The 15,865-nt window shown below is 44.5% G+C and overlaps 1 protein-coding gene across 1 annotated transcript in view; it reads left to right on the forward strand.

Moving 5' to 3' along the window:
- LOC149337326 (uncharacterized) overlaps positions 1–15,865 on the forward strand; it is a 67,546-nt gene that overhangs the window by 12,430 nt on the left and 39,251 nt on the right. The window contains exons 3-4 of the mRNA XM_089554860.1: positions 10,682–10,833; positions 14,707–15,007. Coding sequence (XP_089410986.1) covers positions 10,682–10,833; positions 14,707–15,007 — 453 coding nt within the window. The remainder of the gene's footprint in view (positions 1–10,681; positions 10,834–14,706; positions 15,008–15,865) is intronic.

The following is a 15,865-nucleotide window of genomic DNA, read 5'->3' on the forward strand; positions in this document are numbered from 1 at the left end:
ACCCCGACGACAACGACGACCCCTACGAAGACGACGACCCCTACGAAGACGACGACCCCTACGAAGACGACAATCCCTACGAAGACGGCGATCCCTACGAAGACGGCGATCCCTACGAAGACGGCGATCCCTACGAAGACGGCGATCCCTACGAAGACGACGATCCCTACGAAGACGACGATCCCTACGATGACGACGATCCCTACGACGACGACGATCCCTACGACGACGACGATCCCTACGACGACGACGATCCCTACGACGACGACGATCCCTACGACGACGACGATCCCTACGACGACAACACCGACGACAACACCGACGACAACACCGACGACAACACCGACGACGACGACGACACGGCCAGACTTGAAGCTTTTACCGCTGCCCTTACACCTTATTAGGAACGCTAAAGGACTCTAAGTTCTCGAAGCATTCTCCGTGTTTAATTTCATTTTAAAGCATCGAGACGATGCTTCTTTGGAAGGGGGGTAATGCCACGTATCATTGTAGTGTTTGTTCGTTCATGCTCAAGGCTGCAGGAAAGGGCTGTTATCATTTTTGTTCGTGACGCGAGAAGCGACCAGTCTAATCTCGATTGATCGCAGCCATGAAAGGCTGCATCTTGGTTTTTCCAGATTACTGTAGATGATCTTGTCCTGCTATCTGGAAGTTTCTTTGCCGGCTTTAAATTGAGCGATGCCGCGAGCGGCGGACATTCGTAGTTCGATGACCGACGAGCACGTTTGTTGCTTACGCCGCCGCCGAGTGATTCAGTTATTTTGCGGGCGCAAGTCAGCCCAAATAAAGAGCTTCGTTTCCAAGACTGGCTGGTGTCTTCCTGACCACTGGACTGCCGTCACTACAACGTGACAATATCGTCTATTGTTATCGTTTTATCTTAGTTCGACCTTTGTAGAATGGAATGGGGATATGTACATTCAGAAAGACGGCATATGTATTGGTTCGATCCTAGCCACGATTCTTAGCGATATGCTTTCGGCCTTGCGTGACAAAACACTGCAAGATCGTTTCGAAGGGTTCGGTGTGTTTCGCACTTTTAGATTTGTTGACGATTAGTTTGTGCTAGTACAAAATGACAACCTCAGTATTGAGCAGCAGTTCTTAAAGATTCATTCAGTGTTCACAGAGTGTCTTAAACCACTGGAATTAACACATGAAACCCCACTTACTGATTCTATCAGGTTCTTAGATCTCGCCCTTTATTTGTTTGTTTGTTTTATGGGGTTTAACGCCCCAAAGCGACTAAGGCTATGAGAGACGCCGTAGTGGAGGGCTCCGGAAATTTCGACCACCTGGGGTTCTTTAACATGCACTGACATCGCACAGTACACGGGCCTCTAGAATTTCTCCTCCAAAGAAATTCAGCCGCCGCGGCCGGGATCGAACCCGCGTCTTTCGGGCCAGCAGCCGAGCACCATAGCCACTGAGCCACCGCGGCGGCCCTTTATTTCACTCCGTCCCATGTGTGTTGGCCGTAGGAGCCTCGACCAAAAAAACCCATCCTGCCATATGCATCAGCTCATTCGAAACTTGTAAAACGGGCCATTATTCATTCTATTTTTAATAACGTTTTAAAAAAGTGTTGCCAGCATAGTATGGAACAAAGCTTCGCGAAACAAGTTGATCGCCTTACGATGGCTGGTTATCCGTCCGATGTACTAGTGTCAGTGGCAGAAAAGCAGCTGAAAAACCTGAGACCACGCCACACTAGCGAACCGGTTAGGCAAAGGGAAAGAAGAAAGGTGTCGATCTCCAAGAAGAAGATCTCCATCAGGTGTCGCACAACCTCCGGAAAATTGGAAGTAGGGCAGGCGTTGACGTAGTATTTTCAGCGCCGGAAAAGCTTTCCAACTTGTGCAAAAAAGCTAACTGCATGACCAACGAACCGCGCAGGTGTAAAGTTAAACACGGGGATCGTTTTGTCCCTTGTAAAGAAGGTGTGTTGTATTCACTGCCCATGTCCTGTGGGAAAACATACATCGGGCAGACTGGCCGCTGTCTCAACAAAAGGCTGAAAGAGCACAGTGACAATGTCGCACGTGTTGCTACCTCAGGCCACTTAGCCAAACATTGCAGGGACTGCAGCGCAGAAGATGACAGCGACGATAAATGTGAACCGATGTACAGGCAATGCAGTGTCATAGGGAAACACCGAGACACATTAACAAGAGAAGTAATAGAAGCTTGTACGATTATAAGATTGCAGGACGAGTGCATAAGCGCACCATCAGTGGCATTGTCCCAGAAAGAGATCAAATATCTAGATTGTGAAAACTGACGCGTGCCGGTTAACCGCCGTTCTTGTACCCTTGCTCATGCCTACAGCTATTCTTGTATGTTTTTTTTTCCTGTTCTGATCGCCAGGTGGTATAAAAACCCTTCTGGTCTCGAATAAAATTTAGTTGACAGTCAGCGCTGTTGTGTCCCCTTCTTGTTCTGTGCCGTCTTTGCGCTGTTATAATGAATGTAGGATAAGAACGAGCAACGGCCTCCTGCATATCAGTGTGTACACAATTAAATATCTAATGATTTCTAATTTTATTCCTCAACAACAGGAGACGAGAGGAATGATCTAAACCTGTGAACACCGCGCACGAACCAAACAGGGTGTCCGGATTAAATTTCGAACAGAAGCGCTCAGTTATTCATCAGTTGCCTCTGAGCGAAAGATTTTTAGCGAGGCTGTAGGGAAAAAAGTCCCCGAATGGCTTTTATTACGTCTTTCGGTCTTCTACGGCAGTCGCAATCCTCAAATACCGCCTCGTTTCCTGTCGTGCGGCAGCCACTGTGCAGGCATGACTCTGAGAGTCATGCAGTGTTCACGCCACTCCATATCGCTGCAGTTTCGACAGCACCCACTATGGAGTCTTGAAACCAGTTTTCTTCGCATTGTTTTGCAGAACGTACAGAGTCTTGAAGTGTTTCGTTCTTTCTTTCACGCTCTTGAGTTCGCCGTGTATATTTTGCCTTAGCAGGGCCAATGTAAAATTGGCTTGCCAGAGAAGGCAAGTGCTGTCTTTAAGCGGCCGCGGTGGCACAGTGGTTATGGCGCTTGGATTCTGACCCGAAAGATGCGGACTGGATCCCGGCCGACCCGGTCGCCTTTCGATGGAGGCGAAATGCTAGATACCCGTGCACTGTGTGCGGTAAGTGCACGTTAAAGAACCGCAGGTGGTCGAAATTTCCGGAGCCCTTCACTACGGCATCCCGCATAACCTGAGTCGTTTTGTGACGCTAAACACCCATAAACTACACTGATAGTGTTGTACCTGTCTCGCTTACCTTTGGACACTTTGACGATGCCTTGGTGGAAGGAACTGAGAGAGAAAAAAGTGATACATGCACCATCAAGGAGGGCTGAGGAATAATTATAGCCTGCTTTCTCTTCGTATGGACGAAAGAAAACGTTTGTGAAGCGGCTAGCTGGCAGTGTGAGTGCCCATGAAAGTGGTAGCCTGCATGTATCCTGCCGTGAAAAGCGGCTATGCGCCGGGCGTCTCATAAGCGGGCCTTGTCATGCTGATGTAGGCATACAAATGTTAACCTGATGATTTAAACTGTGAGTAGCTTGCGCAACTACACGAATATATGTATATACGCCTACCTTAGCTTTTTTGGGACCTTCCTCGAGAAATAACGAAAGGCGCGGTGGCTTTTCTTGTCTTGTAGCACAGAACCGAAAAGCGGTTTGATACCCGAAACCCTAAAGCTCCGATTGGTCGTCCTAAAGCATCAGACGGCTATTCTGAGCTTTTGAATCCAAGCAAACAAAGCAATATTTCAGGTTTTCGTATATGTGAGGGCAATGACCGTTTTAACGTCTTAACACGCCATTCATGAGGGATGTAATTATTTCTGAGGGCGCAACAACTCTATACAGGGGATATGAGCAGTTAAAGACTCGTGACGTAGCAGCATCTCTGATATACCACGACTCCATGACACCTGTCGTCAAACTATTTATTTTAATGTGCCTGCTCTGAAAATAGTGACAATCTTGTTTCTATATTTAAGGAACTCAGTAACATTTTCACACGCTAATTCCTTTATTATCTGCCAGGCGGCAGTTTCTGCTAACAGGCTATCCTCTGGCTGTGTTTTAGTGCACCCAGCATATTGGACCTATAGAATAGCCACCCATGCTGAACGCTGGAAACCCTTGAATTGGATAACATGCTCTCAGTTTCGTTCTATTGCGTGCAACAGCAGCAGGTACTGAGTGCGAAGCAAATAAGCTTTTTACGGCAGAAGGAAAGTTGTCTTCGGGTATTATTTAGAATTAAATTTGATACTTATCTCTACCGTATGAAAGCTGCGTTTTAAGCTGCTTTAATTTAGAAATATTTATAGAATGTCGTACCTTCTACTTCAAGAATAGCAGAATAAAGCGGGAACGGGAAGGATGTCTTGAATGAACTAATTACATAATTAATTTTTTAATTCAAACTTGACAAAGCATGACAGAAAAGAGACAGAACAGAGACGGACAACATGACAGAAATTTTCTGTTGTGTTCTTGTTGCGCTTTTGACTGGGTACTTTTCACATTCTGTACGACGTGGCGTGTACGTATGGAATTACGGCTACCTTTCAAGGGAATTGTTCATCATTCTACCTTGGGACGTGACTATGATCCGACAGTGTATTAGAAATCATCCTTTCGCACAATCTTGCACTCACCGTGTGGGCATACCCTCCTTTCCTGACCCTGTCAATCTAATCATCCTTTATGTAGACAAGATTGTCTAAAGCTTTGCGAATATAAGACATGGCGATGCCATATTTAACCAACTTCGAATGGCCAGATTGATAACTAGAGACCGGATTTTAGGCAAATGCCTATTTTTTTCAACGCTTCGTAGGCGCACCATTTTTACATATGAGCATGAATTAGGTGTTGACAATATGTTTAACACTCTTTTTATAGTGCCTATAAATGCCTATTTTGGGTGTCAGTGCCTATAAATCCCTATTTCCGACGTAGGTGCCTAAAAAGGCCCTATTTTACAGAAAAGGGGCCTGGAATACGCTGTGCTTTTGCTTTCAGATTCTGTTTGCTTTCGAATCCATTTCGGTTTTGACTAGAACACACACGTGGCAACATTAGATGACCTCGTCAGTTGGCTGTGGTGAACAGTGCACCTACGTCGGCTGTGTACACAATACCAACCACGTCAGCCGAAAATATCGAAGCAACCTTTTACCTAATTTCTGCCATTTTATCGTGGCAGCTTGTTGGTGACTTTGGCTGTTAAAGTGGTAGTTGGCCAGATGGCACCACATTTCGGAAAGTATACGGAGTAAGTTATAGGTTAGTCCAAATAATTCCCAGTTGGTTCCAATTGAAACCAACTGTAAAATGTTCGATAAACCTGCTGGAAACAGTTTAATTGATTAAAATTTCCACCTGGGTAACCTGCCTTATTTTTTGCAGTCAGTCTTGGACAAAAACGGGGGGCTCTCAGCCCTCAAGCAAATTTCAGGAGTACTACCGGTGAACATTCTATGATACCGAACAGTGTAAAGCCATCAAATGTTCCTAAGTACAAGAACGCTCCAGTAACATCCGTTGATGTTGAGAGTTCCTTTTCAGCATACAAGCTTGTTCTTACTGATAAGAGGCATAAATTTGAGTCCATCAACCTGGAGATGGTGCTTGTCTGCTACTGCTTCCATAGCTTTAACTGTGATTTCTAGATGGATGATGTTTATTTTACCATGAATCCTCGTGGATGTACATAGGCCCGTGCAGAACTATGATTCTTTTTGGCATATTCCGCATCAAGCAGCACTGTGTGTTTCATTTTCTAGCATCTCGTATTTATGGTTTCCAGACCCTTCTAATGGCAAGCACCATTTGATAGTCGCGTGGCTCCAGACACGTGAAGCCACAAACTATAAAACACTGTTTACACAAATGACAACATATTTATTAATGTTGAAGCATTGTGTATTCCTGCAGTAAATAAGTTCAATTCCTGTGTGAGCGAAGACTGAACTCATTTGTCAGATGCTTTGAATTGACAATGTTTCTATCAATTTCTAAATACATGGCCTCCTGTTAAGGTATTCATTGTTTCTACTTTAGTACACGACAAGCGAATTGTTTGTTTCGAGGTATAACAAAGTGCTTTAAAAGGGCTGGTAACCGTCCCTTTTGCTCTGCTGAGGCATGTGTATTGTGCGAAAAGTTGCGCGACAGCCTTAAAAAAAACGACTTCTAATGTTCGCACCATGCTTAAGGTCCCAAATCATTCCTGCTGTGTTTTTGTTTTATTTTACGGCAGATATTGCGCGCTGAAGTTCGGAACTGTGTGCACTTTTGATAAAGTTTATAGTGCCTATATTTCTCCGTTAGGTGCCTAAAATGCAATTTTAGCCGCCTATTTATGGCGCCTAAAACATGCTTTTTAGTGCCTAAAAATCCGGCCTCTATTGATAACTAAGCAATGGCTTGACCGAACGGGGGCAGTACTCCAGGCCATTATGAAGTGGCCAGAGAGATGATTCCAAAGCTAGGAGCGGCACCTTGCCTTTGTTAGTGGACTCCATGGTAAAAGCGAGGCCTTGACCATGCCTCTCCAACGTGCCCAATAGACACTGTGAGCAACTTTCTTTTCTTGAAAAAGAAACCTAACCAACAACGTACCTATGTAGTACCTTTGGTGCACCATCCAGTTACTCCACCGCTATCGCCCGGTCAGCGCAGATAAGAAACAGGTCGCTAAGCAACGGTGCTACGCGGGACCCAATGCATATTCCGGGGCTTTGTACATATACATCATCCTTCCAGGCAAGAATGGTCGATCTCAGGTAGGTGCACAACACTTCTAGAGCGGCATCAATCGGAACACGAAATACATTGCTGAAACGAACCTCGCCATTCTCTTTAGTTATGCACTCTCTGCCGTAACGCAGCAAACAAACCTGATATTCGTCGACAAAAGGTAGAGCCGAACAACATATGAGTTTCGTACACGGAACGGGCCTTGAGTGCCTAAAGAATCAAGCGACATCTGCAGATACGTAGAAACAGAGAGCTGCCGCGTCTCGCGCTCTGAAACTATCTAGCAAAACGGAAAACCCACCTTCTGCGACTTCACAGTAAAGAAGAATTATAGCGTGCACCGTTCCGCTTTTCGCAGAGACTCACACAGACAACCAAGACACAGCTTACGCAAGATCGTGACAGGACGTCTTTTTACCAGTGCTACATTTCCCTCCACCTGTCGGAAATTCTTGGAAATTGCAGACATCGCCGTTTCAGACAAAGTACTCTCAGTCATAACAACAAAAAGCCTTCCTTGTCCGCTATCACCGATCTGATGTTTTTTTTTTGACACAAGGTAGTTGACCAAAGAGCCATACCCTTTTAGTGTCCATGACATTCCTAGAGAATTGAGAACGGCGGAGAAGCAATCCGAGATGCAGTGTTGACGTCGCCCCTCAGGATCCTGGAGTGAAATGGTCCCCAATAAGCAGAATTCCGCCCCAAGTTTGAACATCTTAAGATGAAGTGGATCCACAACTGCCTCGTCCAGTATCAGTACCCGTCCCGTATCGCCTGTACACATGTGTCGCTTGCGTGTGAGCAAAGTGCGGCGAACACCGTTCTATAGGAAGCGCATTCGTCGCTTGCTTCCTTGGCCACTGAAGACCTGTTCCGGGCACGGAACTGAGATGTTCTTCGGGACTACCTTCTGTCAACGAATCATGGGCACTGCCATGTGTTTAGCGTCGAAGTTGTAGGCGTATATTACTCAGCTCCTCAGCAATTGTTTGTTGCCTTATGTCAGAAAGTGCATAAATGAAGAGGATGGGGAGGTGCGTTTCAGCAATGTATTTCGTGTTTCGGTTGATGCCATTGTAGAAACGCTGTGCACGTACCCGAGCCCTCCACTACGGCGTCTCTCATAGCCTTAGTCGCTTTGGGACGTTAAACCCCATAAACCAAGCCAACCAACCGTACCTGAGATCGACCATTGTTGCCTGGAAGGATGGTGTATACGTACGAACTGGGCCCGTATAACACCATTGCTTAGCGACGTCTTTCTTAGCTGTTTTGATCGGGCAATAGCGGCGCAGTTAACTGGTGGTAAACTGAAGGTACATAGGTACGTTGATGATTACCTCACTTTTGCAAGGAAAGAACATTGCTCACAGGGCGTTTTGGGCATGTTCGACAGAGATGGTCAAGGCCTCACTTTTACCATCGAATGCACAAACGAAGCCAAGATGCACTTCGTAGAGCTGGATTATCTCTCCAGCCACGTCACATTCGCTAGAAGTTCTCCCCCCCTTTCGGTCAAGCCACTGCTTAGCTATCACTTTCGTCAATCGAAGTTGGTTAAAGATGGCCTCACATGTCTTGTATTCCAAAGCCTGAAACAATCATTGTCTACATCAAGTTGCGATGAGCGTGGATGATCAGATTGACAGGCTCAGGGAAGCAGGGTATCCCAACATGTTGATTGCAAGATTGTGGAAAACTATGACTGCTAAGACCAAGACGGACCAGAGTCACGCCCCGAGGGAGAATGAGGAACAAGTCTGTAGAAAGCTAGTCGTAATCCCGTTATGTACTGGGCGTGTCGTACAGAATGCGAGAAGTACGAAGAAAATACAAAGTTGATGTTTGTTTTTCTTCACGCCTTAAAGCGGCCAATATTTTCTCGGCAGTAAAGTGGAGGCGGCAGCCGGACTGCAACAAGGAGAAAGAGAAAAGATAGGTTTGTAAAGCACGTTGTTAAACTAGTACATTGTGCAAATGTCTTTTTTATCGGACACCTCTTCTTGCGGTGGCTTCTACGCTGAACAGACGGGAAGTTGTATGGAAATCCGCCAAATGGAACACAACAAATCTTTGGACAGCGGTATGGGATCTAATCTACCTGTTAATTGTTTCCAACGAGATTACCCATGAAACACTCTGTTTCATGGAGCACGAGACGTTTTCACAAACAGCCACAGACTGTAAGCGCGATAGGCGAGGCTTACAAAATATGTAAGGGCGGTTCTTTTTGTGTCAGCGAACCGTCATTTTCTCTTGACAACCACGAAATGAAATTTTTTGGACGGGGCCTCTGCGGAGTTGTAAGTCTGGATCAGGGTTGATAAGTTTGGTTTTTTGAACTCTGTCTTTGCAGGAAAGGATTAAATGTATTCAGGTGTGTAATGAAGTTTAGTTGAATGTCAGCACTCGTGTTGTCTGGCTTCGCATTTGTCCTGGACTCCTGTGCTGTTATACTATGAAACGACAATGAACCATATTGGTAAAATTTCCTTTCTGACATTGCTTTCTGCTTACTTTTTTTACTCCTTTACAGTCCCGATTAAATTTTTATTTTCATAAAGATGCTCTGTTAGAAGCCACGCCATTTGTCGCGCAAAAATGAGATATTTTAAACGAGGCATGCGCTAATTTTGTTTACTCCCATTATATGCATAGGCATACTTTTTATTGGTCCCTATCTCACATTGGAGCATTAGTGCATTAAGTATAAAGAAGTTCTCATATCAATGATTTCGTTTGAAAATATCCTGAAAATAGCATATCAAAGGGTCCTAAGCACAAGTATGCATGTGCCGTTGTGGCATTCATTGTTTGTCTCTTGAAAGCCAGCGTTACCCTCGAAGGCGTTAGCAGTTAATTGTTGATTACATGACCCCCAGAAGTGGCTTTATATTACACTATGAACACTTTTCTTCGCATGAAAAAATAACATGCTTTTAAGCTGCGTAACATACTTAGAATCTTCCAACGTGTCCAGCTGATTCAAAAATACAAAAGCTCGAGGTTTTCTGATGGATTCGAAACCAAATCTAAGCCTACAAATTTTGAAATACTCCTTTAGTTAAATTTTTCTTCCCTCGTTCTTACGATTTACGGCTGGTCAATTCCGACAGCCATTAAAGTTGGAACATACAACAGTCGCAAGTTGTACTGTCCGCCACACTCCTTCAAAGCTTGGAGCTGAATTTGTTGAAAACCAAACAGTATTTCTCTAAACACCGGCGAATCAATATAATGACAACAGCGCACTAAATATTTTCTCCTGTCATTCAAAATCTGTTGATCATGTGTGTGTGCTTGTGCCAGCAATATCGCCCACAAAGATGCGATTGTCTGACACTAATGCCACTTTATTGTCGTGCACGCGATTTCTCGTTATAAATTCATTGTTCTTGGTGCAGCCAATTATACATCTCTCTGTGTCGCACGGCGTTGGCCCCTGGCATGTTTAAGCGCAATCATCTTCCACAAAGCAAAAACGATTCGTCATTGACAAGCTAAGCACTAATTTCTATCGATGCACTTTCTTCAGTGGCCAATAGATGTCAGCATAGTACTCCACGAATACGATTATAAAGAGCGAAACAATAAAAGATAACGAGGTTGGGTCGCATTCATTTATTTATTTGTGATGGCGTGGAAGCGCACGCCTCTACGCTCGTCCCTGTATATTCATCGAGCGACTATTGAAATCGCAGCGCATCAGCCTTTGCTCACGTCCAAGCAGGTTTCTGATACCAATAGACAACCTTTGCAGTCGAAACGCGATTGCTATGAGAAGACGTCGAGTGTAAAAGGTATATAGGTGGAACGAGGGCATGGAGAGACACATGACGAAGAGGTAACCCGCATTTTCTTGCGCAGGTTCTCTACGACGACAAAGATGGTCGGCCGGACGACTGCAATTTCTCGCCGGACTACAGTAACGTGTCAGCATTCGCTAGCTTCAACATTTCCCGCAGCAACGAGGCTGAAACGCTGAATCTCCGTCGAGTATTCTGCGTTTTGGACACACTGTACGTATCACAAGATGAAGGTTAATAATTATGTGCGCATATAAAATTATGTACTATATATGTAATTATGTAAAATTATGTAATTCTGTAGAATTACTATAGAGAAAATATTTATGCACGCAGACGACAATACGTTTTTTTCCGCGAGTGCTTCACTTATTAAAATTTAATATGATACTAATTATTGCTTGAAACGTCTTTCGGGCTGGCTTAACAAGAAAACTTGCTGCTGAATACCAGCAAGACAAGGTATATGATATTCGCACCCATAAATAAACCAATCACCTCTGATATGGAGCTTAATTTTCATGGTGTCGGTCTAGAGCGGGTTCAGATTTAAGAAGTTTTGGGTGTGTGGTTTCAGGGTGCGTTGTCAGGGAATGTTCCCGTGTCGAAACTGGCGGCCGAGTTAAGTAGCGCAGTAGGCAGTATTTAGAAACTAATCCCATTGATACCACAATGGCTTAGAACCTCGCTATATTATACCCTCTTTAACTCCAGAACGGCTTATTGCTCGCTAATCTGGGGAACAACCATGCAGGCCAATTTTTATCAGCTGATTACTCTATAGAAGCTGGTATTGGGCATATTTGAAAACTATCGTGGCCATCCACAATATTTATCGACAGTTCGATTGTTCAGAAGTTATTCACTGATAAAGGCTAACCAATTATACTGTTATAAGCTCTTACAGCATGTCCAGAACATGAAACATTAGAGCGCATCAAACTTCGCTGCAGAATATTGCTTCCGCACACATAGCAGAAAATTCCCTACAGTCAGGACAAACTACGGTAGGCCACACGTACAGTTTCAAATATCTGTCTCTACTAAATCGCCCTTAAAAACTACTTGATTTCACACAAGCCAATACGAAAAAGTTCCTTAAGAAAGTGATAATTCAAGAAACTATTGAATCCATCTGGCTAATTTGACTTATTGCTTCCCTAAAAAGGGAAGCAATTCTTCGCAGTGGTGTTTTAAGTTTTTGATGCCTGTCTGCTGAACTGCATATGGAGCAGAGGACTTTGTTAGGCTTCTCACCTTTTGCCTTTTCTCCGGTTTCTGTAAATCAGAACCAAGCAAATAAACTGAAATAAAAAAATTGAAATGAAAGGTTGGACGAACAGTTGTGTCACATACTGTCGGGAATATACCTAGTGTTTCATGGACGCCGATCGCTAGTTTTTAAAAGCAGGGCCTTTGAGGTAAACAGAATATTTTTGCTGCATAGTACTGCCACTGTTGACATACCTCAATAAACATTGAATCATGCTATAAATCAAAGTATTTAACTGAATTATAAAACTTCAATTTTCATCTATTTTTGATAGGCGCCTGACTACAATTACTTATTAGTTGCCGGCCGTTAGTAATAACCATATCACTTTTTAGAATTTCGAAAACACGATTCCCATTGTCGCTGTGGCTACTCACACTTTGGCTACATCGTGAAGAAATACATACGTTTCGAAAAACATGCACTCAAAGCAACCCCTCTTGTGCACGTAACTAGTCGAAATAGCAAAATTTTGTCAAGCCACTGCGCCGACGGCAATGGCGTTTTCGAAATTCTAAAAACTGCTGTGTCTATTACTAACAACTGGCTAGAAACCGCGACTCTAGCCTGGTGCCTATAGGTAATATCTAAAAAGTTAAGTATTAAAATTTGGTTAATCATCTTTCTATTCACGTAATTCGCCTGTTTCTTGACATCCGCCAAAACTAGTATTACTGTGCCGCAAAAAGCCTCTCTTTACCTGAAAAACTCTATTTTCAAAAATTAGTGATCGGCATCCCTGTAACACCTGGGATATCCATGCATTCAGGAAAGTTAGGGGTAGCCGCCTGGTCAGAGGTAACATTATCGGGTAGTGGTGGCGGCAGACCGGCATGCGCGAAGACAGCGGAAAGGGCTTCCAAATCAAACTTTAGTATGCTCACTTGAGCCCACGAAAGCGTGCTAGGCTGTTGTCGAAGAGAGTGCCTGCCGCTCTATGCTACACTCAATTTAAAGCTGATAGCAAGCTTTCGAGATATGCGTGCAAAACTCGAAACATTCTAGAACAAAGTAGAATCTGCTCCACCTGGATGTTATCAATAGAGATAAATTTTGTCGCGTCTTCACACACAAAGCAATGAAGTGGCGTGACGGCGGCTTTGAAGAATGAACAAACACTACAAATATTCGCTGCAATACGGTGCTTTAAAACTGCAGAATGAGCTCAGCCATCACAGGAAGAAGGAATTCAAAAACGGTAGAGCTTATTACGTTTTGAGGATTTTAAGACGCGGGTTCGATCCCGGCCGCGGCGGTTGAATTTCTTTGGAGGAGAAATTCGAGGCCCGTGTATTGTGCGATGTCAGTGCACGTTAAATAACCCCAGGTGGTCGAAATTTCCGCAGCCCTCCACTACGGCGTCTCTCATAGCCTTAGTCGCTTTGGGATGTTAAACCTCATAGACCAAACCTAAAAATATGTTATAGGACCGGTTTGATCGAAATTCTGCACCACTCTCTGAACGCAGCACACATTATTACTGCAAAAGCACTCATTGGCCGCGCCCCTCTCCGCCTCAAAAAAAATACCTTGGTTTGTGACAACTACCACGCATAACAGGATAATCACACAAACCCGATATCTCGCTTTAACCCACTCAGCAAAATGTTTCTACAATGAAACGCTCTGTTGTCCTTCTCATTGTACTCTTCAAAGCAAAACGCTTCTTGTAAATATGTGCATAATGCGCATGCATACAAGTGCATATTTTTATTTTGCGGAATATTTTATTGATGCGTATTCTAGTGGAATTTTTTAGATTAAATGAGCTAGAGCAGCTGTCTGAGGTGTTTCATGCGACAGCTACGGATTGGAGAATTTTCTTAACGGGATTGATGAACGTCAACGAGCTTTACCCGAAAGTTACGTAACTGACTATGCCGGAGACATGCCCACGTATTATCACGCTCGGAACATACCCTGATGCAGCATTGCGCAAAGGAAATCTGGCTGTGGGTTCAGCTGTTTCCTGTAGCTCGCGGCAGATTCCAGAGATTGCCATTCACAGCAATATATTCGTTCTGATGAAACTTAGGCGGCGCTTGCTTTCTAGTTTCTGTTTTTTTTTTGTACTGCAGCTTTATACAGTCTCGCCTCACACGTTCGCATCGCGTCCATACGAAAATTTCATTTCGTTATGAAAGCCCACCAACGTCAGGTTAGATTTGTTCCGGCTGTTCAAAAATACTTGGAGTGCTTCAAAGCGTGTTTTATTTGTTTCAAACAATTCAGAACGCGCTCTTTTGATTGCTGCACAGAATTGAATACGAGGATATTGGATTCGGTGTTAGGAAATCGTGAACCTTCTCGCCCCGACTGGAATGCGATTTATAAATATAAAAAAAGAATTTTGGGAGGATGCTTGTCAGAAAGTTAGTGAAGAGTTTTTTCTACTCTCTGGGCAAAAAAGCTTTGTAAAGTCTATCGCCCACTCTGTGGAGCAATGCGGAAAACAGTTGATAATTGAACATCCGGACGAAATTGAACCCAGTAGCTAGAGACGGTTAAAACAGGAATGTGGAGGTGGTGTGCTTTGTTTCTCTGGGGGAATGAAGATACATCAAACTTGTGCCTTGACTGCTGAACGACTGGACAGACGCCCCTGCAGGGTTGCAGCTAATTTAACGTTTTTAGCATGTAAACGACGGCACGGGTGACTCAGCCGGTACATGGATACAGGTAGAATTTTGAAGCTCATTAGTGGATGTCACAAGCACGTTGCAGTGTTCTAGTTCTTAAATTAATCTCACAAACATTTATTTATTCAGTGAAAAGGTCACCAAAAAATCTTCTCTTTTGCTTTCTGTATGCAGTAACCTCACGACAGCCTTCGCGTATTCCGGGCCTTACAACTTCTGCACAGACATAATTGTGTACTCAATGTACTACGACAGTGCCTCTCAGCAGCTTCGTATGAAGCGACGATCTGGAAATGCTCCCGGATCTGGCCTACCCTACAACAACTCGCTCTCTACGCACCGAGGAAGCCAGATGAAGCTCTACGCCACACTCGGGGGTAGCCGTGCTGACAGCGTTCCTCTCGCTGCAACTGCCCCTAGCGTGGTCGCCCTGGCACAAGAGATGCGCACGATGTTAAAGGAGCATGGCTACGCGGTACGCTGCATTCGCCTCTGGGTTGGCGTGGGAGCATGGGATAAGTTGCTGCAGTGACCACAGCCGATTAAAGCAAGAAAACGGTGTGAGAAAAAAAAATGTTTGTATTGGTTGGGTCCAGTTATAAAGAGAGAAAAATTCCTTGCCGATCAGGCCTTTGATGCGTCGATTGCCTTTGCTGTAATGAATACCCTTACATTAAGCCGAGGCTTCCCAAGCGCAACCATATTTTTGGCGGGTGATGTGGGCGGGAGTGGGTGAACAATGGAGGTGGGGGTGGGAAGCCGACTAAGGTAGTATGGTGAGGAGGCGGATGATGCTTCTGTACGGCTTCGCTCTTTACCACTGTTTTTGAACTCGACCTCGCGTTCACTTTCGCGTTCCGCTGCTGCGAGAGCTTCAGTTGATGGAGGCCTCGTGTAGTCTGAAGGTAGGTGATGGGAAGGTGCTTTCGGAGGTTGAGTTACAGTGTGTGGGGCGGGGCAGTTAGTTGATGATTGTTAGTTGACACCCCTAGCACACTAGATTCGGTGTGTATGTGCTATTAAATGCTGCCTATGCAGAGTGGACGCTTGACTGCAAGAGGCATCAGCTTCAGACGGGATGGATCATCGTCACTGTTTTGGTATTAAAAAACGTACTGAACAGCCTGTGTTCGCTCCCAGCCGTCTGCTGATTAATGCTTCCGTGGTTTTTCTCACACCGATAACATACAGAATAACATTTGTTCCCGCGGGAACTGCTGGCCGAACAAAGACGATATAATTTTGATATATTTTATAGACCATATTCTTCTTTTGTGGGGAAAAAATAAAGAAAATGGTACGGGCTGGTGCCATTCTTGAATGCTAAAACAGC

Source organism: Amblyomma mixtum, chromosome 7 (genome assembly GCF_055824585.1).
Source record: "Amblyomma mixtum isolate Tamu chromosome 7, ASM5582458v1, whole genome shotgun sequence".
In the NCBI taxonomy this organism is placed as follows: domain Eukaryota; kingdom Metazoa; phylum Arthropoda; class Arachnida; order Ixodida; family Ixodidae; genus Amblyomma; species Amblyomma mixtum.